Here is a 23349-nt window from a genome sequence, read left to right as displayed (position 1 = left end):
GTTCCACTAAAAAGCTGAACCCTGACATTTATTTTGGAAAGAAATTCCAGAAATAAAGGTGGGAAACTAGATGAGTGAAGCAAGTTAAGAGGGGAAAGCCAATCCCAGGGCACATCGGTGAGCTAGTCATCGTTGTGAACAACTGGGATGCAACCCGTCTGGGAAACCTCATGCGGAGCTGTGTAAATGTATTTCAGAATTGACAGCCCAAGGGAGAGAAGGGAGAAGCGGCCGGAGTAGCCGCAGAGAGTGTGAACTCCCTTGCACTTCCAGCTTTGCCCATGATTTGCAGTGGTTGAGTCGGTCCCCACAGACAGCCACAGAGGTGGCCAAGAAGCCAGTGGGGCAGAAAGCAAGAGCTGCTTGGTGAAGCCAAGGGAAGGGGCTGTCAATCCCACCTGACCGTAGCTGGTGGCTACAGCAAAGGCTGGAGTCATAAGGTGAGTTTGTGAGACGCAGGACAATAGGTGTCTTATAAAATGGTCATATTTGGCTTAAAGGTTGGCGTCCCTTTAGCCTCTAAACCAACGTTGGCTACACATCCAACCTATTAGGTTAGCTTGAAGCTCTTCTCCTTTCCTCCACTGGGAGCTGGGCAGAGGCAAGGCAGTGTTGGGTCCTGGCGCTACGGAAGGGAAGATGTGGCATATGAGAAGCAGATAAAGGCCCTCTCACCTGTATGGCGCAGTCTCTTTAGAATCCTCCCTCCTTTGGGGTTTGCTTTTTGATTTCTCTAACGAGATTGAGCCCTTCTAGGACTTGATTAAGGGGAAATCACTTGACAGGGACATGGGCTGTCTCCCACCTCAGAGAGCCTCGTTGACCTGGGAGAGCCCCGTGAGAGCCCAGAACGAGGCCAGCGGCCAGGGGCCATCCCCCAGACTTGGTGGCCACCTGAAGCCCAAGCAAAAGGCATCCTGGTGGCTCTCCTAGGTCCCAACTTCTCGTGAATGCAGGTCCAGCAAAGGGGTTGGTAGCCGGAACTCATTGAGGAATAAAAAAGTTACATTCGCCTGGCATTTTCTTTGTACTTGTATCTCCCAGGGGAACCTGGGGCTGAACAGCGAGGTATCTGTCCTCATGGAAAACGACTGACTGAAAATTGAAATGTTCAGATATTTCACCTGTTTCTTTCCATCTCTAACCCACAACTGGCAGTCCTTTCACTAATGGAAGATTGGGCTAAGCGTGGTTACATAGAACATAGAGAGACTGCATAGAGAACACACACAGTACAGATATAAACATTATAGATATGCATTTGTGTGAGAGCATCCAGAAGGAAGACCATAAATTTTCTTATTCTGGAATTCACAATATTAAAAGATAGTACTTTTCATTTTTCCTTTGTACTGCTGAAAATAAATACAGGTTGATGAAAGAGTAACATATGAAAAGAATAATTAAGGGTCAAAGAAATCTCGTTAATCAGAATATGCCCTTACCCATCTTTTCTACAATTAAATAAACGGGCATAGCAATGGGTCATCACCATACTATCGGTCAAGGTCCCGTCTCTTTATGGCATCAGACAATAGACATGGCAGCAATCACTGAATATGCAGGAATCTTGGTTATGCAAAGAGGCCAATGTGTCTTTTTAAATGAGCAGAATAATAATTTCCCGTTGATGAAGGACTTTACAGTTTGGCGTGTCTGCCTGTGAGGAACGCTAAATTGTGTTTACGTGTGATCTTGTGTCACGGGATCCTGCCTTTAAATATGAGCTCCTCACATTACCCATAATCCACCGCCTCCCTCATTATTATTCTCTGCACCTGTTCTCCACAACCCAGAGTTTCCACCCCAGTTGCCATGTTCTAAAGCAAACCCAAGCCCATCCGACCAATCACTTCTCCCCGCAAACCCCAGACTCCGCTTCCACTCTAACCTTGACCAATTTCTCTCCTTTTCATTCATTATTAAGTGAGCAACCAATATGCGGAAAGTCATGTGCTGGCAGCTGGTAAGAAACAGAGATAAAGTAAGATACATTCCCTAGCTTTAAGACATCTACCAACCCATAGAAGAAATGCACGTTTGAGCAAATGCATTATAATACCAGGAAAAAGTACTCATAAATTGCTATAGAAATATTGAATAAAGAGTGACTACTTCCAACCAGGGTGACAGGAGGCTTTGTGGGGGACGGAGCATGCCAACTGCAATCTGAAGGCTGAGTAGGATTCTCAGAGGCGGGAAAAGTGGGGAAGGCATTCCAGATTGAGAGAACAGCTTGAGGAAAAGCAAGAAGGTGAGAAACTGCATGGTGGGTTCTGTTGTGCTAGAAGATTATAATGAAACCAAACAAAGCCAGCTTGTGCAGGGCTTCGAATCCCTTGTTAAGGAGCCTGAACATCTAAACGACTCTCTAGTTAATAAGAGCTAAGAAAACATTTTGAGGAGGAGAATGGCAGGATCTGACCTGTGTTTTAGGAAGATAATTCTAGCAGCGCTGCAAAAGGAGGACTCGAGAGACAAAAATGAACCAGAGAGATGTGGTAGGTTCAAATATCCTGAGCTGAAGCCACCATGTTCTCCCTTAAATCTGCCCCTTAACCATGTGTTCTTTAGACCAATAAGGGCACACCCACCCTCCAAGTTACTCGAGCTCCAAAACTTGGGGTCAGCTTTGCCTCCTTCTGTCTCTCCTCTTCCTTTCTCTTCCTCCCTTGCTTTGGACCGCGAATCCATCAAATTCCTGTTCATTTTATCTGCCAAGACTTGTATGAATCTCTCCTGTATTTCCCCTCTTCACATCCTGGCGCAGGTCCTCGGCATCCTTGCCAGGTGTCTCACAATAATTTCCTCTCTGAACAGGACATTCTCAGGTAGAAAAGCCTGTGAAGAAGGTATTCTAGAGATCGGAAGAAAGTTCATGATCAGACTTGTAGACACAATGGTGGTATCTGGAGCCAGCGGCGAGGGTGACTACAGCAAGAGCAACAACAACAAAGGCACCAAAGACAGAACCCTGGGAGACGCCAACTTTACAGGGGGAGGAGGCCACACAGGAGACCGAGCAACAACGATCAGAGAAGTCACGGCCAAGCACAGCACTTAGAAGGAGCCGCGGGAAGAGGGCCACATATGCGATTCCACAGAAGGTTGAGGAGGCCGAGGTTGAACTGCACAGCCTTTACCGATGTGCTGGTCCTTGGTGATCTTTCAGGATGCAGTGTCAGTGACAGGTTGGGGGTGGAAACCAAATTCCAACAGGTTAAAGAATGAATTGGGTGTCCTTGGGATTACAGAGCGGGACGTTTGGCTTGTGAGCGGGAACGGCTTAGTCGTACACGGAGAAAGAACGGTCCTGAAAGCTCGGAGGCGGCTTGTTCGCGGTTCCTTCTGAGACGCGGGCCCTCCGTTGTCGGGACTGCGGGGCTATGGCAGTGATAGACAAGATTTCCTCCGGAGTGAGGGCGGGAGTCGGTGGACGCTGCGCAGCGCGTCACGTCCTCTTTCCAAGAGAGCAAAAGCTGCTGCTCTTCCAATAAGTCATTACTTTTCCTGGCCACCTGTCGCTTCCCCCCTTAACCTGCTCAGGCACCTCGGAGAGATTTAAAAATGGGTGATATTGAGAAGGGCAAGAAGATTTTTGTTCAGAAGTGTGCCCAGTGCCATACTGTGGAAAAGGGAGGCAAGCACAAGACTGGGCCAAATCTCCATGGTCTGTTTGGGCGAAAGACAGGTCAGGCTGTCGGATTCTCTTACACAGATGCCAACAAGAACAAAGGCATCACCTGGGGAGAGGAGACGCTGATGGAGTATTTGGAGAATCCCAAGAAGTACATCCCTGGAACAAAAATGATCTTCGCTGGCATTAAGAAGAAGTCAGAAAGGGCAGACTTGATAGCTTATCTCAAAAAAGCTACTAATGAGTAATAGTTGGCCACTGCCTTATTTATTATGAAACAGCTGTCTCATGACTTTTTATGTGTACCATATTTAAATTGATCTCATACACTAGAATTCAGGTCATGAATAGCTGATGTAATATTTCTGTCCTGATTTAAATAAGATTGGCTTGTGGCTAAATGAATATGGTCAGCTTTTTGAATTTTGATAGTAATTCTTGTTCAGCAAGTACTGTCAGTGTTTTCCCCTTCTAAAGAGATGATTAAACTTGAAAAAGGAATGTTAAACTTTTCAGGGATATGGTGAATGCCTTCTCAAACCCTATAGGAGATTGGTTTTATATTTAGATTTCTATAACTGGTTATATTAATATATTTAAATATTGAGAAGCTCCCTTCACTGTCTCATAGACCAGCAAGATTCACCTGTGTTTCAAGTTGTGTTCATTCACCTGTTAAGGCAAGGGCTGAAGATACACTGACAATGTCCACTTTATCTTTTTGGTCTTAAATATGCCAATTTAATTAAAATTCTCCATCTAAAATAAAAAAAAAAAAAAGAATGAATTGATGGTGAGCAGCTGGTGACAAGGAGAAAAGTCTACTCTTGTATGAAGTTTGGTAGTGAAAGAAAAAAAAAAATCATGCGTGCCTCGTACTTGCCCAAAGATGTCAAACCATCCCTTCCCTCTCAGGGAGATCTAACCTGTCCCCATCCCTACTTCGCAGTCCTTCGAAGAGAAGAGAAAGCTGCTGGTCTTACAATCCCAGCCGTGCTTCAAACCAATTTTCCTCATCATTTTTGGTATAATTCATCCTGTGAAGTGCAGGTGGTCTGTCTTCACACCATCCCTGCTCTTGCTATCTGCCTGGACCAGTTTCTGTCAGTCAAAGACATCTGCAGGAAAAGGGCTGCATGGGTGAAATTTAGTGGTACTTCCCCTAAATACAAGAGTCTGGAGAAGTGCAAAAAAAGAAAAATGGTCAAGGGGTGGAAAGCCACCCCCCACTACTGTGGCCAGAATGATCAAATAATAAGGATTCCAGTGTGAAAAGATGAAGGCTTAGAAAGGAATATGATAGGTCTCTTAAGCGACATGATGGGGGGGGACTTCCCTGATGGTCCAGTGGTTAAGACTCCACGCTTCCACTGCAGGGGGCACAGGTTTGATCCTGGTCGGGGAACTGAGATCCCACATGCAGTGCAGCCCGGTTAAAAAAAAAAAAACAAAAAAAAAACACGTGATGGATATGGCCAGAGAGGACAGACTCAGTCACCGAATTCCAGAAGATTAGACCTCAGGGGTAAATCCTGAAGCTTAAACGTGATTGTTTATGTCAGAGCCCTGGTCTCACGCTACCCTGACTGTCATTTTCTGATGCGTTGCAAACCCCACCTTTGTGGAGAGCAGTGGGTCTCCAACCCTTCCGGGATGCACACCACTCAGCTGGGCTAAAAGAGCTACAACTCAGTGATCCCCCCCATGCCTGCTGCCAGCTCACCAACAGGAAAAAAATAACCCTCGTCAGACATAATGGAAAGAAAGGTACGGGGTTTTATGAGCTGGAAGTGAAATAATCTGTTTCTTATTAAATATCATGAGAAAATTATTAATTCATGCCAGAAACACAAATATAAATATTATCATATTGAAAGCGTTTATTCTGAAGGAGACCATCTGGCAGGGCCTCACAGACCACACTTTGACAAGCAAAGTGTATGTGTCACCCTGGCGGGCTCTTCCATTAAAGCAGTGAATCCAGAGGAAGTGAAAATGGAAGGGTTTTTAAGGGGAGTACTTTGCAGTAATGACATCATGACATCTGCTAGATACTTATCACGTGTTTCTCTAGAGGTGGGCCAGCTTGTACAAATGCTATTATATGAAAACTTAAATTTTCAAAACAAGGGGTAGTGATTATTTCAGAACCTCTCCCCTTAAAATTGGATTCTCTTCTTGGGTACCAAATTCCAGAAGAGTATATACCTGCAAATATATAGAGCATTCATTGTTTAACATAAATGTGGGAGGGAAGATGAAGGAAAATGTAGGAAAGAGAAGACACAATTATAGATGAAACAAAAATTGAAAATACAGAATCCTGAAAATATAAAGTAAATGCATGGTTCTTAATGCAGTTTTAAAAACCTCACACTGTCACTTTGTTGCAGGAAGGCAGGGGGATATCTATAATTTGGAAAACATCCCCGTCTCTGGAGACAGATGGAACACTGGTTGCACACAGAGTGGAGGAAACCCTGCACTCCAGAAAAGAAGAAACGCTGATGGCAGCTTGAAGAAATGCCTGATTCCCTTGAGGATCCATGCGGACCGTTTTCATCTGCCTGCCCTATATTCTCAGAACAATTCCTCAGTCTAGAATAACGGAGGTCAGCAGAGCCGACCCTGATGGGCTTCCAGTACTTGAGAGTTTATTCCCATCTTGGCCCTAACTCAAGACCACCAGCCATCCACCTACCAAAGTTCAATCGCTACATATGGAGTCATCTGAAAAGGGCCACATGACACATCAAAACGATATTAATAGGATATACTGCATTCTTACTTACTTAGGCCTGTCTAACATGCTAGTGAGAATGCCAGCATCTATCAACGAGGAGCTCCGTATCTGTCAGGGGTTTTGAGGCTACGTGGTAGTTGGGGTTACTCAAGCCCTGATTACCTTTTAGTTAGGAGAGTGAGTAATTCAGATGACATTCTCTTCTCTTACCGTCTCTTCATATCAAACACTTCAGTGTGTATATTAGAAGTCGAAGAAACGGCCCCCATGCAACCCAAATCTCCTAGGAGAATTTGGAAGCTCAGTGTCAACACCTGTATTCCTCATATTTTTAAACGTTTAATAACTATCTGTAGTCCTTTGCAAAAGGTAAGACACGCACACGATAAGTAAAAACCAACCCAATGATTATGTTTCAGGAAGAATAATTTTGTTTGCATCTTCTGCTTTTCCTTTGCTCAAAGATACTCTGGGTTGAGCCTTTCCTAAACCTCTCTCCTGTATGCCACATACAAACCCCAATGGGTGGACTGAGAGAATTTATGGAATGAATTCCTCAGGCTAGAATAGTAAGCTTCTGGGGGTGGAGCGGTGAGGCGGGGGACGGCAGAGCTTCATACACCAGACCGTAAGCCTAGGGTCCTGACCTGCTATAAGCTTGGCCGCTGTTCTGCCACGTTTGTCCACATGTATGATCTATTCAGGACAGCTCATTGAGTGACAAATTAGATTACAGGAATGAGGGAACAAACTATTTGCCTATGCTTCTTATAAGCTATTCGTCATGAAAAGGCATATTTAGGTAGGTAGTTGAAGGATGAGTAAGAGAGAGAGAATGAGAGTTACAGAGAAATGGCAGGAATTTGGAGCATCTAGTTTCATTTCCTCATTATATAAAAGAAGAAACCGTGGCATGTACGGGGTGGGGGGAGGTCAGAGAGGAGAGAGAGACACAGAATGAAACAAAGATATTTGCTTAAAAATTTATAAAAATAATCATGTCTTCTATAAGTCATATTAACCCAAGGCGGTCTTATGGTTCAGTTTCAGCATCAAATCCCAGAAAAAGAGTCCCACAGAAAAAATATAATTAACAGCAATTCAAGTAAAACACCAAAGAAGGGAGTACATTCTTGATGTATATCCAAAGATCTTAAAGATCTTTTTAGGACATTTTCCTCACCTCATTGACAAACTCCTCCAAACCTACTCTTCTCACTCTCTCGAGAACCCCTTAAAGTTCTGCCCAATGTTCAGGCCACATAGCCACTTCTCTCTCCTCCTCAGAACTTTTATATACATCAATTTAACCTTTCCGGTTTATTCCTCACCACCCCACATCCTAGAACTAAAGGTGTGGGGCTTCAGATTGAAAGAGCCTATCAGTATCAAAGAGGATAAACTTAAAAAATAAACTCACACACAGAGACATCATAATAAAACTCCAGAACACCAAGGTGAAAAAGACAGCGCTAAAAGAGTCTACAAAGGAGTGAGAGTGAGATCAACCACAGAAGTTTCAAGAAAATAATGGAACAATAGCTTAGAAATGCTCAGGAAAAATGAATTTGGACTTAGAGTTCCATAACAAGCCAAACTAACACTGGAGATGAAAATAAATTCTCAGGGAAATGTATTATCCACAGACACTCTCTGGTGGAGAAAGGAGAAGAACAAAGGAAAACCTACCAGAGAATGTACTCCAGCTAGAAGAAAAATGAATCCAGGAGAATATATTCATTTTTTATTTTTGTAATTAAAAAGTAACTTTTGAAAAGATTGGGGAGAAAGAAAAATAGGAAATACAACTTAATTCTTTACTTTTATATCCATTCCATTTTACCTTTGTATAATATGTCATCACAGTTTACAAAATGCTTTCAGATAAACTGTCAGTAGCCACAATCACAGGACCTACAAAAATATGTTTTAAGAGGAACCATGTTGGAACAAATAATAATTCCAATAAAACCTGGAATTGCCCTTCCTGAGGGTGGTAACGCTCTTCTTGCCATGGAAGCTGACTGCCTTGCACCAAATCATCATGAGGATAATGATAGTGGCTCTGAGGAGGGGTGATGAATGTCAGGTTTAGCAGACTGTTTTTCTTACTCTGCCTGCCAAGTTGGACTAGATTATGAATTGGTAGGGAAGGAGCTCAACAGAAGTAAGAACTATAAAATTTCAGACCAGCTGGTGCACCGAAAAGGGACTCGTTAGGCGCTCAGGCTATGAGGGCTGGGGACTAGAAAACTCTCGCTGCCAGGATGTAGCCAAAGGGACCCACTCTGTGCAAGAGGCCTGCTAATAAAAGATCGTAGGCTCCACAAAGGCTTCTGTTGAGAGGTCTATGGTGCTATTGCCTATGATGACACACACGATGAATTTAGGGCTTGGAATCTCTCGCCTGAACTTTTTGACGCCACCCCGGTGTGTGCCAGAGAAAGAGCAGCTGTTGAAAAGCAAACATTTTCCTGTCTCTAAAAATAAAATGCTGGCAACACTTCAGCCCCCTGTGCCAAGATCTGGCCCTTCCCAGGATAAACAATAGGTGGCCAAGCTGATCAGAAGCAGGCACTGAGCCCCAGGTCCAGCCTGGAATGCCTAGGTGCGGCCATGTGCAGCTGTAACGCTAGAAGCCAGAGGGGGCCCTCCCTTCTCCACAGCTGATGGAGGGCAGCTCCAGCCCTCCAGCCAGGGACCAGTTGCGGCAGACTTGGGTTATACCAGAAACCTTGATGCAGCTGAGGTCATAGAACTCCCACCAACCCCTGCCCTCACAGCCCTGGGGTGCACGGTGACGGATCTGAGGGCCTGTGAGATCCTGTCCAGAGAAAGTTCCCTACGAAGGAAAGTTTCATAAGGATCTATCTGCATTCATCACTCAGGGCTGTGGCCATCCCCTGTCAAAACCCATCATGCCCAGCTGAGAGCCCTCACCTGCTAGACACAGGCCCCATAAACCAACTTAGTGTGGAGATGCTATAATAACTCATCCTTCCCACTCTAATTCCCTCCCAACTCATCAAATGCTTCTACAACACTGTTCCAGCCCCTGTGCCTTGTCATTGGGGTTCAAATCTTCCTGAGACCATAAGCTTGGCTGTTTGATGGTTTGGGGAGTTAAAAGGGCTAAGAGGGGGTTAAGGGAAGAGAGGGACTAAATACAGCAAATATTTGCAGACATAATCACTCCAGAAACATGCTTCAGTGGAACAGAGTGTAGGGCCGACCCAGATGATAGATGTCGCTCACCCAAGTGTCATATCATAAATAAAACTGAAGGAGCCCATTCTCCTGCGGAACCAGAGCGACGCCTTTCACACTATAAATATTTATGTAGTCATGGTCCTTAAAAGACTTTATTTTTCCAGGTAAGTAGACTTTAATGAAAAAGTTAAGCAGAGCTCTTCCCGCCATTACAGAATAGTCGCTGCAGCTTTTCAACGGGTATTCCAAGGAAAGGAAAAGAAAAAGAAGAAAAGGAAAAAATAAGGCTCCTTCCCAGGAGGCTCTGCTTGGAGATCTCATTTATGCCAGTCCAGGTTCATTCTCATTCAGAAAGTGACAGCCGTCAATGGGGTGGCGGAAACCAGAGGAAGCTCTGTTGGACTCCTTCGGCCCAGGCCTGTGTGATGAAGGGAGCACAAGAAGATACACGTCACCCAAGTTCAGACCCCTCCCACCACCTCTGCCAGGTGAGACCCGCTCCTTACTGCTCTCAGCTCTCTCTGCCCGCCTTAGTAACAGAAAAAATGTACACCTCAGCCCACTACTCTGCTCACTGGAGAAGCATTCTCAGAACGTGAGGATGTGTGTCTGGGTGTCTGGGAGTGTGCATGTCAAGTCCACCACTCCTGCTTTTATCCGCTCCTGGTTGCATGAAGCAGGGCACCCCAGAAACCCTGCCAGCATCTGACCCGCTTTTCCTGCGCTCTTCACCTCACACCCTCCGCCAAGAGCAAACCCCCCTTGGGCTCCCAGCAGCGCTGTCATACTCCCCTACTCCAAGGCACTGTGGCAATCCTGCCACCTGGAGCTCGGGAGCCATTGTCTCCACAACAGTTCATGCTAATTTTCATGTCACTTTGCAGTTTACTCATCTCTTCAATGTACCAAAACCCTAGCCCAGGTCCACCAAGCCAGTTTCTTTCCCAGGGCTGGCCTTCTGCCCGGGCTCCCTTCCCCTCCAAACCTCAGGGTGGCCTCTGCTATGTCAGCCTGAACTGGCCTCTCTGGGAAAATTTGATGATCGTTTGGTTCTAGTCTCGGGAAATCTTGTTTCACCAGGAACAAGAGTCTTTGGTTTTGTGCAATGAGTCTCAGGCCGCCTTGATCATGCCTATCTGGGGGGGCTGGGGCTGCCATGTATGGTCTTCGCTCTGTGCCACCCACCTCTCCGTGTAAGTCGAAGCTCTTTGCCAGGACAGCCTGAGTCATGAAACTCAGCACATTCCTTACGCGTTGGATAGTCTTTCCTTGCTATTACTTTGCTTTTGTTTTATGCAGCACCTGGTTTCATTTTAAAAATTCAAATAAAATCTCATGGTCGGGGCTCAGGTGGGGTGGGGGGGTAGGAAGGAAAGGAAAAAAGAAAGGAGTGAAGCCTAGGTTAGGGGAAGGAAGAAAGGGCTGTAACTCCCCAAATAGGCAAGACCCAGAGCAGGACAGAGAGTGAGGGGCAGAGTAAAAGGCAGGGGAGAGAGAGACAGAGAGACAGGGAATGTGCTAGCACTGAACTGAATTTTTTTCAGTCATTTCTCTGTATGCGATAAAGCACATGACGTCAGTCTCCTCCCCAAATGAGGCCCCAGGTCTCAGTTAGTCCTTTACTCATAAACCATGGGATCTTCTGTAAACCCCTACACTTTCTGAGTCTCCTTAATAAACCGACAGACTACTTTTTGACGAATTCTAAGGAACTTTCCAGTTACAACACTATGATTCTACGAACCTATCTGTTCCCTTTTTTCTTAGACCACAAACCCCAACCCATGTGTATGGGAATATTTTTCCAGAGGCTAACATTTGTTTTTTTGTCTTTAGGGGGCAGAGGAATGGGGGACAGAAAGGGAGAAGGTGTAGACCCAACCGTATAAATGTTTCTGGTCAAACTGAATTTCTGTGGCCAGGTTATTTTGTAAAATCATCCGTAAAGCTGTTCACACCGGGTTTTAGAATTTAAAGAGTATTCTATTAAGCTATGCTTTGCATCCCGGGAAAAAAAAAACACAAACACAAACACTGAAAGAAAGAATGAATAAATACCTATTAACATAGAGAACTGTGTTTTCTTGGAGTAGTAAAACGTATTAATTACAGCACAAGACCAGGACCCTTAGGTATTTAGACCTTCAACAGAGGCCGTCACCTCCCTCTGCCCGAGATCCTCTCCACGAGGCTGGCCAGGGCAAAACCCTGAAGGTTTCCGAGTGGCTCCAAGGCAGCATTCCAAAGCACGGTTTGGAGACCTTAAAAAAACCATACGAAGGGATCCCGGGAATCAGACCAGATGGCTTTCCGGGAAGGTATTTAGCCTAACTTGGGCTAAAGAACAAAAATAACCACTAGGAGGTTTGGGAAGGCGGGGGGGGGGGGCATGGGTATGTAGGGGTGGTATGCGACTTTTAATTACCTTTTCTATTTAACAGAAATCATACAGAGAAGGACGGCTTGGTAAATGGGAGTAAACGGGGCACCGGGCAGAGAGCCGGGCGCGGGCGCGGAGGAAGAGGTGTAGCAGGAGGCAGCTACTTCCGTAACCACACGTAGTTCGGCGTCCCCCGGTGGGACAGCAGCAGCGGAGGCCCTTCGCGCCCGGGACAGCGACGTTGCCTTCCCGCACGCAGGGTCTCCGCGCCCTCCCTCCAGCGCGCTCGGCGCGGGCGGGGGCAGCGCGCAGGAGGATGGCGGTGGGAATGCAGGGGGAGGAGGGTCGCAGAGCCGGAGGAGAAAGAGCAGGAGAAGGGGCCGGACACTAGATCCAGCGGGGTAGGAGGATCTTGGAGGGAGGAGGAGGACCTGCGGAGAGGCGGGAGGCGAGCGCACGGGAGGCGAGCGCACGGGAGGAGCCGGGAGACCAAGACGGCGGCGGGGAGGGGCCGGGCCGTGGGCGGGGCGGGACGTGGGAGGGGCTTATGGAGGCTTGAGGGCACTCCGGAGGGAGCCGAGGCGAGAAAGGCCGCGACTCGCCCCGCCCCCAGGCTCCGCCCCCGCCGCGACGCGGACCGCCCCTCCTCGCCAGCTTGCTTCCTGGCGGCGCCTCGCGCGGAGGAAGACCTGGCGGTGCAAGGCTGCAGCTCTGCCGGCTATTGCTCTGAATACAAAAGAGCCTTTCTCACGCCCCTGCGCCCTTCCCGGCCCGGGACCCCCGGACGGAAGGGGCTGGCTCGTTGGACGCTGGAGACGACAGCTGTCGGGGCCACACCACCATTTCTGTGGTTCTTGCAGAGAAGTGTGGTTCCAAGTATTTATTTTAAAGGAAATTTTAATAATGATTATAACGATGACTTTTGTCCCCTCTTCCAATTTAAGAGAAAAAACAAACAGGGATGAAGGCGTTTGAAGCCCCGGCAAGTCCCCAAGAAAGCTAACCTGCCCGGGTCCGGGTCTTCCCGGGCCCTCTCATACCTCAAAGGCGTTAATTAAGCAAGCTCTGGGCCTCCAGCTTTGTGGCTTCGTTTTCCGACTCAGCTAAATGATGAGAATGGTCTTCCCAGACTGTAAACGGAGTATTGATCAGCTTCTGAGTCTTCAGATGAGCTAGTCTTGCTTGTAGAATTACATGGTTCCCGAAGCTGGAAAAAAGAAATGGCCTGGTTGTCAGCACTCGCCCAAACGCTAAGGTTACTTTTTTGAACAGAATTGGGAATTAAATTGCCAAGACATCGGTAACGAGCAGGAATTGGGATTGTTCCTGCATTTTCTTCCACCTCCTTTAACCTTCCTATTTCATGTATTGTGTCTGTGACAGGAAGCCCAGATCAATAAGCAGGAGAGGAAAAAAGGCAAGAACTCTTGGAATCAATAACCGAACCATTCACTGCTTCTCTACTGCCCCTTAATCATCCTTTAGCGGTAAGATTTTTTTCCCCCTGTCTTCCCTACCATCCCTTTAGTCCAGACATTCCTGGGTGTGGATGTCTCTGCTTTCCAGTGTTACATCATGAACTTCTTGAAAACGGGACCCAGAAATATAAATATGCAGAAGATGGTTACCAAAAGCATTAGACACCAAGCAAATACTTTTTAAAGTGAGAATACTGTTAATGATGGTTGAAATTTTCATTCAGTCCTTACTTATTGCTGAAAATCTCATTCAGTCCCTACTTGCTGCTGATGCAGGAATGTGTACATTTTACATCTCAGTGCTTGTTCCCATTCCCCCAAATATAATGCCTATTTTTTTTCAAATTAAGATTTTTGCCTTGGCCTATAAATTACAAGTTGTGATTTATTCTTTACTCAGAACTCTAGGCCCAAGGCTTCCCAAACAAGCACCCCATATTAATTGTGTGGGGTGTGCCTGTGTGTGTGTGTGTGTTGTACTTTTAGCCTGTTGCACCATATAAACAAGAGCAGGATGTAATGTCATTAATTTGTCGGTAATTGTTGACTAAAAAGAAGCTACTGTGAGTATAGAAAATTCACTTTAGGGGAGGGGGTCGGGGAAGCACCTCGAAGAGACAGGCAACTGTTCCCTGGAACAGCTGCGGACACTGGCAGCGGAATTGCTTGGCATCAGTACAGCTCTGTGCAGCAAGAGGGATTTATTTATTTAACAATAGTTCATGATTCTCCCAAGCAACTCCCAGGAGGCCAGCTAGCAGTAAATATACTTTCAGGAAATCAGCTACCCTTCCTAGAAGCAGGCATCAACCCTACAGGGAAGGGAGGTCCCTGGCTGCCCGCATAATACAACATTCAGTGGACTGCCCAGCTTCAAATGCCCCCACATAACTCCCTCCACTGCCTGCCACAGCCCTGCCCTCCCGTGCTAGGAAGGTTACCTGGTAACTTTCTGGAAGGCCACCATTAAATAGATTAGCTACCTGGGAACGGAGGTGGGCCGTTTCAACCCTGTCCCATTAGCGAAATTTATCAGATAAGCCTGTTGGTGCCCACAGACTAGGATTTTCCAAAGTGATATGTATATATACTGGTGGTTCTTATGATAATGTTAGATGGTAGTTGAGTAACATTTTTATTTTAATGGTCAGGTTTTGGTTCTTTTTGGCCTCGCCGTGGTGCGGCAAGCGGGATCTTAGTTCCCCCACCAGGGATCGAACCCATGCCCCCTGCAGTGGAAGCTTGGCGTCTTAACCAATGGACCACCAGGGAAGTCCAGGTTTTTTTGTCTAATGCACATAACTAGCATACCAAACCCATGGTATTGTAAATATAATTACTTAGGGTGAGGCCACATTTTTTAAGTCAATTTAAAGAGAAATCTTATAAGCAAAATAGGATAGCAGAAATCGTTGTAACTTTTATATTAAATGAGGTGAAGTCAGTAGGGTGCTTGTAGAAACCAGTTTTTATTCTTTCTTTCTCTAGAAGTCTCTGCCAGAACTCTTAAGATATAAGAAGAATCCCATTTTCATATCCTGTTAAAAATTACTGGGTTTTGAGAATGTCTGAGAAGGCAAGACAAAGCCCCTGCTCTGGAGGGCCACGTCAGGGGGAGCAGGGACAGGAGATGTTGGGTAGCAGAACGGGCACATGAGGAAGCTGAGCCCAGGACCCTGGGCACCCACGGTGGGTCCCCAGAAGGGGAGGACAATCTGAGAACTTACTGCCTTTTTCACAAGAGGTGGAATCCAGCAAATCCCTGATGTCACTGATGAGAATTTGGACCGTAGGAGAGAAATTCCAGTCCCTAAAAGCCTCTTTGAGGCTTGTTTCCAAAATAACTGTAGAGATCTAAACAAGAAATGTTCATGATGCTTTGGGGAAGACTGCTTATCAGAATAGCCTATTTCTATAGTCTTTTCTATTTGTCACATGATTGTAAATTGTGGATTACCTTCACACCAATTCTAAACACACACACACCTCCACCCTCACGGCTACACTGTGCAAAATTACTGACACTCCCAGGGATCCACTGTTGGGTGACAAGTGAAAAGATTCTTACATGCTTCAGGAACTCTCTCCTTAGTCAGCTGTACTTCATCAGGTTCTCAGATGCTGGCTTTTTAATTCTCACATCTGGCATGAAGAGACAGACAGCCAGTGTGTAAGTGCTCGTGGTAGAGTCTATCATAGTATAAATAAATGAACTGTACAGACATTCCTAAACCATTTTTTAATCAATAGTTCATACACACTACCTACCTCACACATACACACACACACACACACACACACACACACACACATGCTACCCTCCCACCCCGACCCCCAGCTTCTGTCACCATCACAGCCTTTTCACAGGTGCACTCTTTTTCAGAGCTGCTGCTAGCAGTGCCTCTATGGGAATCCCCCCACTGTTTACTTCTGCTTCCTACCATCCTTACAGTTAGGAGAGGTACGTGCAATGACGTAACAAAGTGCATGATGGGAGGAAGGAGGCAAAAATGCAAAAGGCCTTAAATGACTTCAGACTCTGGAATGGATGAAGATATCAGATAAAGATCATAATTACAATAAAGGCAGAACATGAATGTAAAGTGGTAGTTTGGGATTGGACTTACAGGTTCTTTCATAACTTGGAGGTGCTAGAGGAAAATCCCCAGACAGAATTTGGTGTGCCTGTGAAAGAGAGGTAAAAATAAAACCAACCACATTCACAATAGAAACTTAATAAAATTCCTTTTCCACTGTTGTGTTTCCACTGTGTCATCCTCCCCATTCAAAAGGCATTTGATACTGCTGTCAGCAGCCACTATACTAACAGATACTAGCAATAGAATAGAAAGACAAAATTGGAGAAAATATTTATAAAATTGCTATCCTTATATGCAAATAGCCTACACAAGCCAATAAGAGAAAGCTAAACACCCTGGTAGAAAAATGGGCAAAGGAAATGAATACAATCACTTCTCGTTGCTCATGGATTCCATATTTGAGAATTTGCTTGCTTGCTAAAATTTATATGTAACCCCAAAGTCAATACTCGCAGCACTTTTTAGATTGTTCAAGGACATGCCCAAAGTGGCAAACAGTTTGAGTCACCTGACGTGCACAGTCTCGATGGAGGTCCAACAAGAGCACACTCTTTCTTGTTTCAGCTCTCAGACAGTAAACAAAGTGTCCTTTTTGCAGCCAATTTAATGCCACATGTTCTGCATTCTCATGTTTTTTTGTTAATGACTTCACTGTTTAAGATGGCCCCCAGGTGCAGTGCTGATGTGCTATCTAGTGTTTCTTAAGTGCAGGAAGGCTGTGATGTGCCTTACAGAGAAAATACGTTTGTTAGATAAGCTTTGTTTAGGTACAGGTTATAGTGCTGTAAGTTCAACGTTAATGGATCAACAATATATATTAAATAAGGTACTGTTAACCAGAAACACGCATAAAACAAATTTACATATTGATCAGTTGGTGAAAACCGTATGACCAGAGGCTCACAGGAACCTGACCCTCCCTTTCCCTTAGGAGCAATAATAGTTCAGTATTCAGTGATTCAGTGTTAGTGGAGACTTTAGAAAAGATAACTACCTTGAATAATGAGAATTGACTATAAGTCACAAAAGAGTTATGAATAACTAGTACACAGAAGATGCTTAACCTCACTGATAATCAAAGAAATGAAAGTTAAAAGGAGATTGAAATATCTTTATCAAAATTATTTTTTAAAGCCAGTGTTAGAGAAAATATCAGAAAACAGGCACTCTTGTGGACTGCTAATTCATAAGGCTAATTTTCTGGAAGGCAATTTGGCTGTACATCAAAATTTAAAATAAGCATACCTTCTAACCTAAGAATTCTACTTATGGGAAAGGACTCTGAGATGATGATTGTACAGTTATAAAAATTTATATTCAAATTTACTGATCCCAGCATTATTTATAATAGCTACAAATTTTAAAAACCTAAATGCCCAGCAACATGGCATATTTTTAAATTGATACATCCAGTCAATGGAATATTATGTATCCATTAAAATAATGATTGTGTTAACGTTGAAGATGCCCATGAAAACATTAAGTGGTTAAAGCAGATTACAGAGGACTATGGATCCCATCAATGTACTCTAAGTGTATGCCTGTGCGCATCTTTATGTATGCATAAGTATAGAGATAAGTTTCTAAGGAAGTTCACTAAAATGTTAGTGGTGATTATCCCTGGGGAGAGGGGAAGGATTTCAGGTGACTTTTACTTTTGTCTCTATTTCTATTTGAAAGTTTTCAATCAGAGAAAATCTGTTTTTGTTTTTAACTGTCCGTGTAGTATGTATCATTATTGTCACACATGGGAAAGAGGAAAAGTTGGTGACTATTAAAGAAAGTACAGTATCATCAGTTCACAATTATAATATTGGTTATCTCTGTTTCTCCATCATCTAGAGGAAAGCTACACACATAATAAGCACTCAGGAATAAATGTTTAATGAATGAATATATTAAACAATAACTCCAACCCCCTCCAGTTTTTTTTAAATAAATAATATGCAGTATGCAATCATTTAAGCTCTACATGTAAATGATCACTGAGAAACGTTGCACTTACCACTCCATGCTTGACATCAATGAATTTTTAAAGGAGCTGGTTATATGAGGGAATAGTCCTGCGTGCAAATGAAGAAGGAAAACCTTCTCCAAGGATCAAGCCCAGTGCTAGAATAAAATTTCTTACATTCCCAATTAGGCTATACCAACAAATTGTATACACATCACTTATTTCCCTTTAGAATCTGACCAACAGAAAAGTAAGAGGTAAGACAAAGCTATAACTAAAAGTTAAGTCATAGTAAACATTCTGGAGCTTCTGGGGTGGCTGGGTAAAATTGTTTGTTTTTTATAGTACATATTTCAATATTATTTTTAAAAGAAAACCATACTGATAATAGCTAAGAAGACATTGAAATTGAGTCTATAATAAAAAGTGTTATCAGAATAATTCAGTTTTATATGTCCTTTGGCTTTCTCTATGAGGTTTTCCTGAAGTAAGTCTAAACTAGGGACTGTGTTTCAGTCTTTATTAATATTCTTAAATTTTAATTCAGCTACAAAATAATTCTTTATGTCCCCTCTCCCCCATAAAAAAGAAAAGTTAACCTTTCAAATGCTCTACATTTTTAAAGATTTTAATTTTTTAGAGCAGTCTTAGGTTCACAGCAAAATTGAGAGAAAGATACATAGAGTTCCCATATACCACCTGCACCCACATATGCATAGCCTTCCCATTATCAGCATTCCCCCACCAGAGTGTTAATCATTGTTACAATTGGCACACCTACACTGTAACATCATAATCACCTAAAGTTCACAGTTTCCATTACAGTTCCCTGTTAATGTTGTACATTCTATAGGTTTGGACAAATGTATAATGGCATGCACCCATCATTATAGTATCATACAGAATATTTTCACTGACCTAAAAATCCTCTGTGCTCTGCCTATCTATCCCTCCCTATACACATTTTAGAATCATTTTGTTGATACCCACAAAATAACTTGCTGGGATTTTGATTGGGTTTGCACTGAATCTAATTTCAAATTCCACTTGTTCATTGCTGGTATATAGGAAAGCAATCAACTTTTGTGTATTAACCTCGTATTTTGCAACCTTTCTATAATCACTTGTTACTTCCAGGACTTTTTTTGTCAATTCTTTTGGATTTCCTGCCTAGAAAATTATGTCATATGTGAACAAAGACAGTTTTATTTCTTCCTTCTCAATCTCTATACCTTTTTTTTCCTTTTTTTTGTCTTATTGCATTAGCTAGTACTTTCAGTATTATGTTGAAAGGAGTGGTGAGAGGAGAATCCCTGCCTTGTACCTGATCTTAGTGGGAAAGCTTTTAGTTTGTCATTAAATATGTTATCTGTAGGTTTCTTTTGTAGATTTTCTTTATCAAGTTAAGGAAGTTCTCGTCTTTCCCTAGTTTACTGAGACTTTTCCTAGTTTACTATCATGAATGGGTGTTGAATTTTGTTAAATGCTTTTTCTGCATCTATTGATATGATCGTGTGGGGTGTTTTTTGTTTTTGTTTTTTGCTTGTTGATGTGATGGATACATTAATTGATTTGTGAATGTTGAACCAGCCTTGCATACCTGGAATAAATACCTCTTGGTTGTGGTTATAATTCTTTTTATACATTCTTGGATTTATTTGCTAATATTTAGTTGAGGATTTTTGCATCTGTGTTCATGAGGTATGTTTATCTGTATATCTCTTGTAATGTCCTTATCTGGCTTTGGTATTAAGGTAATGCTGGCCTCATAGAATGAATTAGGAAGTATTCCTTCACCTCTTAATCTCTGAAAGAGATTGTAGAGAATTAGTATAATTTCTTCCTTAAGTGTTTGGTAAAATTAACTGGTGAACCCATCTGGGCCTATTGCTTTCTGCTTGGGAATGTTATTAATTATTAATTCAATTTCTTTAATAGATATAGGCCTATTCAGATTGTGTATTTTTTTCTTGTGTGAGTTTTGGCAGCTTGTATCTTCAAGAAATTGGTCCATTTCATCTTGGTTATCAAATTTGTCAGCATAGAATTGGTCATAGTATTCCTTTAGTATCTTTTTTTTTTTTTTTTTTGCTGTATGCAGGCCTCTCACTGTTGTGGCCTCTCCCGTTGCGGAGCACAGACTCTGGACGCGCAGGCTCAGCGGCCATGGCTCACTGGCCCAGCCGCTCCACGGCATGTGGGATCTTCCCGGACTGGGGCACGAACCCGTGTCCCCTGCATCGGCAGGTGGACTCTCAACCACTGCATCACCAGGGAAGCCCTTTAGTATCCTTTTAATGTCCATGGGCTCTGTAGTGATTTCCCTTCTTTCATTTATTTCTGATAGTAATTTATGTCCTTTCTCTATTTTTTTCTTAGTTAGCCCAGCTAGAGGATTATTGATTTTCTTGATCTTTTCAAAGAAACAGCTTTTTGTTTCCTTTATTTTGTCTCTTGATTTCCTGTTTTCAATTTCATTGATTTCTACTCTACTACGTATTGTCTCTTTCCTGTTGCTTACTATGAATTTAATTTGCTCTTCCTTTTCTAGATTCCTAAGGTGGAAACTAAATTGATTTTAGATCTTTGTTCTTTTCTAATATATGCATTCAATGCTATAAATTTCCCTCAAAACACTGCTTTTACTGCATTCCACCAATTGTGATAAGTTGTGTTTTCATTTTTGTTTAGTTCAAAATACTTTAAAATTTCTCTTGACCTTTCTTCTTTGACCCATGTGTTATTTAGAAATGTATTGTTTAATCTCCATGTATTTGGGGATTTTCCAGTTATCTTTCTGCTATTGATTTCTAATTTAATTCTACTGTGGTCTGAAAGCAGATATTCTATGATTGCTATTCTTTTAAATTTGTTAAGGTGTATTTTATGACCCAGAATGTGGTCTATCTTGGTGAATGTTCCATGTGAGCTTGAGAAGAATGTATTTTCTGCTGTTGTTGGATGAAGTTATTTAATAGATGTTGGTTATATCCAATTGATTGATATGTTGTTGAGTTCAACTATGTCCTTACTCATTTTCCTCCTTCTAGATCTGTCCATTTCTGATAGAGAGGTGTTGAAATCTCCAACTATGATAGTGGATTCATCTATTTCTCCTTCCTATCAGTTTTCACCTCACGTAGTTTGATGCTCTGTTGTTAGGTACATACATGTTAAGGATTATTATGTCTTCTTGGAGAATTGACCCCTTTATCATTATTATTATTTAATGCCCTTCTTTATCCCTGATAATTTTCCTTGTTTCAGAGTCTGCTGTGTCTGAAATTAATAGAGCTATTCTTGCTTTATGTTTCATTGGTATTAGCATAGTATATTTTTCTCCATCTATTTACTTTTTTATAGCAATTATTATGATTTGAAGTGTTTTTTTTAATTCTTCATACTACCAAGCATCTCAAAGCTTTCTCAGTTACTTAGTTTGCATTGTAAGCATTTATTTTCTTTTTTTGTAAGCATTTATTTTCATTTAACTTTGTATGGTATTTCTAAAACTTCCATATGTTGAAAATCAAGTAATCCATCCATTTACTTTCAATCTATACATGTCTTTATATTCAAATGGGGTTTCTTGTAGATAGCATATAATTGGGTCTTGTTTTTTGATCTACTGATAACCTCTTGTCTTTCAATTAGTGTATTTAGACCATTGATGTTCAAAATGACTATTGATACAGTTGGATTAACATCTACCATATTTGTTTTGTTTTCTACTTGTTGCCCTTATTCCTATTTTTGTCTTCCACTTTTTCTGCCTTCTGTCATTTTAAATGAGCATTTTATATGATTGTATTTTGCTCCTTTCTTAGTATAATAATTCTACTTCTTTTTTTTTACTTTTATAGTGGTTGCCCTAGAGTTTTCAATATACATTTACAGCTAATCCAAGTGTAGTTACAAATAACACTATAGCACTTCACAAGTATACCTTATAATAATAAAATACTCCTAATTCCTCCCTCCTGTTTCCTGTATTATTTTTGTCATTCACCTCACTTATATATAAGCATAGGTATATAAGTATATACATAAGACATACATATGCATAAGCATACATAATTGAATACATTGTTACTACTATTATCTTTGAACAAACTTATCTGTTAGATCAATTAATAAGAAAAATTAAAGTTTTTATTTTACCTTCACTTACTCCTTCTTCGATGCTTTTCCTTTTTTTAATGCAGATCCAAGTTTCTGACCTATATTATTTCCTTCTCGCTAAAGAAGTTAACATTTCTTGCAAGGCGGTTCTACTGGCAAAAAATTCCCTCAGTTTTTGTTTGTCTGAGATAGTATTTCTTTCTTCTTCACTTTTCAAGGATAATTTCACAGGGTATAGAATTTCAGGTTAGTGGGGTCTTTCTGTCAACATTTTAAATATTTCACTCTACTCTCTTCTTGCTTCCATGGTTTCTGAGAAGAAGTTGGATATGATTCTTATCTTGTTTCTTTATCGGTAAGATGTTTTTTTCCCTTTGGCTTCTTTCAGGATTTTTTTCTTTAACTTTTACTTTCTGTAGTTTGAAAATGATATGCCTATGTAGAGTTTGTTGTTTGTTTGTTTTACATTTATCCTTCTTGATGTTCCCTGATCTTCCTGGATCTGTGGTTTGGTGTCCAACATTAATTTGTGAAAATTCTCATTCATTATTGTTTTACATATTTTTTCTTTTTCCTGGTGTGCCCATTACACCTTCTATTGTCCCACAGTCTGTTCTGTCTTTTCTGTCTTTGTTCTCCTTGCCTTTCCATTTTGGAGGTTTCTATTGAGGTAACCTCAAGCACAGAGATTTTTTTCCTCAGCTGTGACCAGTTTTCTAATAAGCCCCACAAAAGCATTCTTTCTTTCTGTTATACTGTTTTTGATCTCAGCATTTCTTTTTGGTTCTTTCTTAGGATTTCCACGTAGGCTTATATTGCCCATCTGTTCATGCATACTATCTATTTTATCCATTAGAGCCCTTAGAATATTAACCATAGTTGTTTTAAATTCCTGGTCTGATAATTCCAACATCCTGCCGTGTCTGGTTCTGATGCTTGCTCTGTTACATCAAATTGTGTTTTTTGCCTTTTAGCATGCCTTGTAATTTTTTCTTGATAGCAGAACGTGTTGTACCAGGTAAAAGGAATTGCTGTAAATAGGACCTTAAATAATGTGGTGGTAAGTTGCAGGGGGAGGGGAAGCATTCTATAGTCCTATGATGTGGTCTCAGCCATTTAGTGAGCCTGTGCCTCTGGACTGTGAACTTCACAAGTTTTTCCAAGTTTTTTTCTCCCTGCTTAGGTAGAACAGAATGGCTAAAGTGGACTGGCGTTGGGTATTTCT

The 23349-nt window shown here is 42.3% G+C and overlaps 1 protein-coding gene and 2 long non-coding RNA genes across 6 annotated transcripts in view; 2 read left to right on the top strand and 1 right to left on the bottom strand.

Annotated features, from left to right (window-relative positions):
* Window positions 1-3239: 3239 nt before the first annotated feature.
* On the top strand, window positions 3240-4397 carry LOC113626060 (cytochrome c). The gene is made up of 2 exons (XM_027117107.1): window positions 3240-3310; window positions 3560-4397. The coding sequence occupies exon 2, from the start codon at window positions 3568-3570 to the stop codon at window positions 3883-3885; it is 318 nt and encodes a 105-aa protein (XP_026972908.1). The 5' UTR covers window positions 3240-3310; window positions 3560-3567; the 3' UTR covers window positions 3886-4397.
* Window positions 4398-9718: 5321 nt separating this feature from the next.
* LOC113626059 (uncharacterized) lies at window positions 9719-12169 on the bottom strand. Its single transcript, XR_003435007.1, has 3 exons — window positions 12016-12169; window positions 11649-11851; window positions 9719-10008 (listed from the first exon to the last, which is right to left on the bottom strand). It is a non-coding gene; the product is annotated as an uncharacterized LOC113626059 (long non-coding RNA).
* A 92-nt stretch (window positions 12170-12261) lies between these two features.
* LOC113626058 (uncharacterized) overlaps window positions 12262-23349 on the top strand; it is a 48763-nt gene continuing 37675 nt past the window's right edge. The window contains exons 1-2 of one of the 4 annotated variants that reach the window (XR_003435005.1): window positions 12262-12371; window positions 13354-13457. This is a non-coding gene — a long non-coding RNA (uncharacterized LOC113626058). Of the gene's footprint in view, window positions 12372-12627; window positions 13226-13353; window positions 13458-23349 lie in introns of those variants that run through there. The other 3 variants (XR_003435006.1, XR_003435004.1, XR_003435003.1) reach the window with 3 other exon arrangements.

This window comes from Aethalodelphis obliquidens, unplaced genomic scaffold, assembly GCF_003676395.1.
Source record: "Aethalodelphis obliquidens isolate GAN/ISIS:26980383/991018 unplaced genomic scaffold, ASM367639v1 scaffold17, whole genome shotgun sequence".
NCBI classification, from domain to species: Eukaryota; Metazoa; Chordata; class Mammalia; order Artiodactyla; family Delphinidae; genus Aethalodelphis; species Aethalodelphis obliquidens.
Note: the sequence above shows the minus strand (reverse complement) of the source record. Positions and strands in the feature narration are given on the sequence as shown.

Bases quoted from the DNA above. Each gene is read 5' to 3' on its own strand.
- LOC113626060 (XM_027117107.1), top strand. From the start codon at position 3,568: ATGGGTGATATTGAGAAGGGCAAGAAGATTTTTGTTCAGAAGTGTGCC.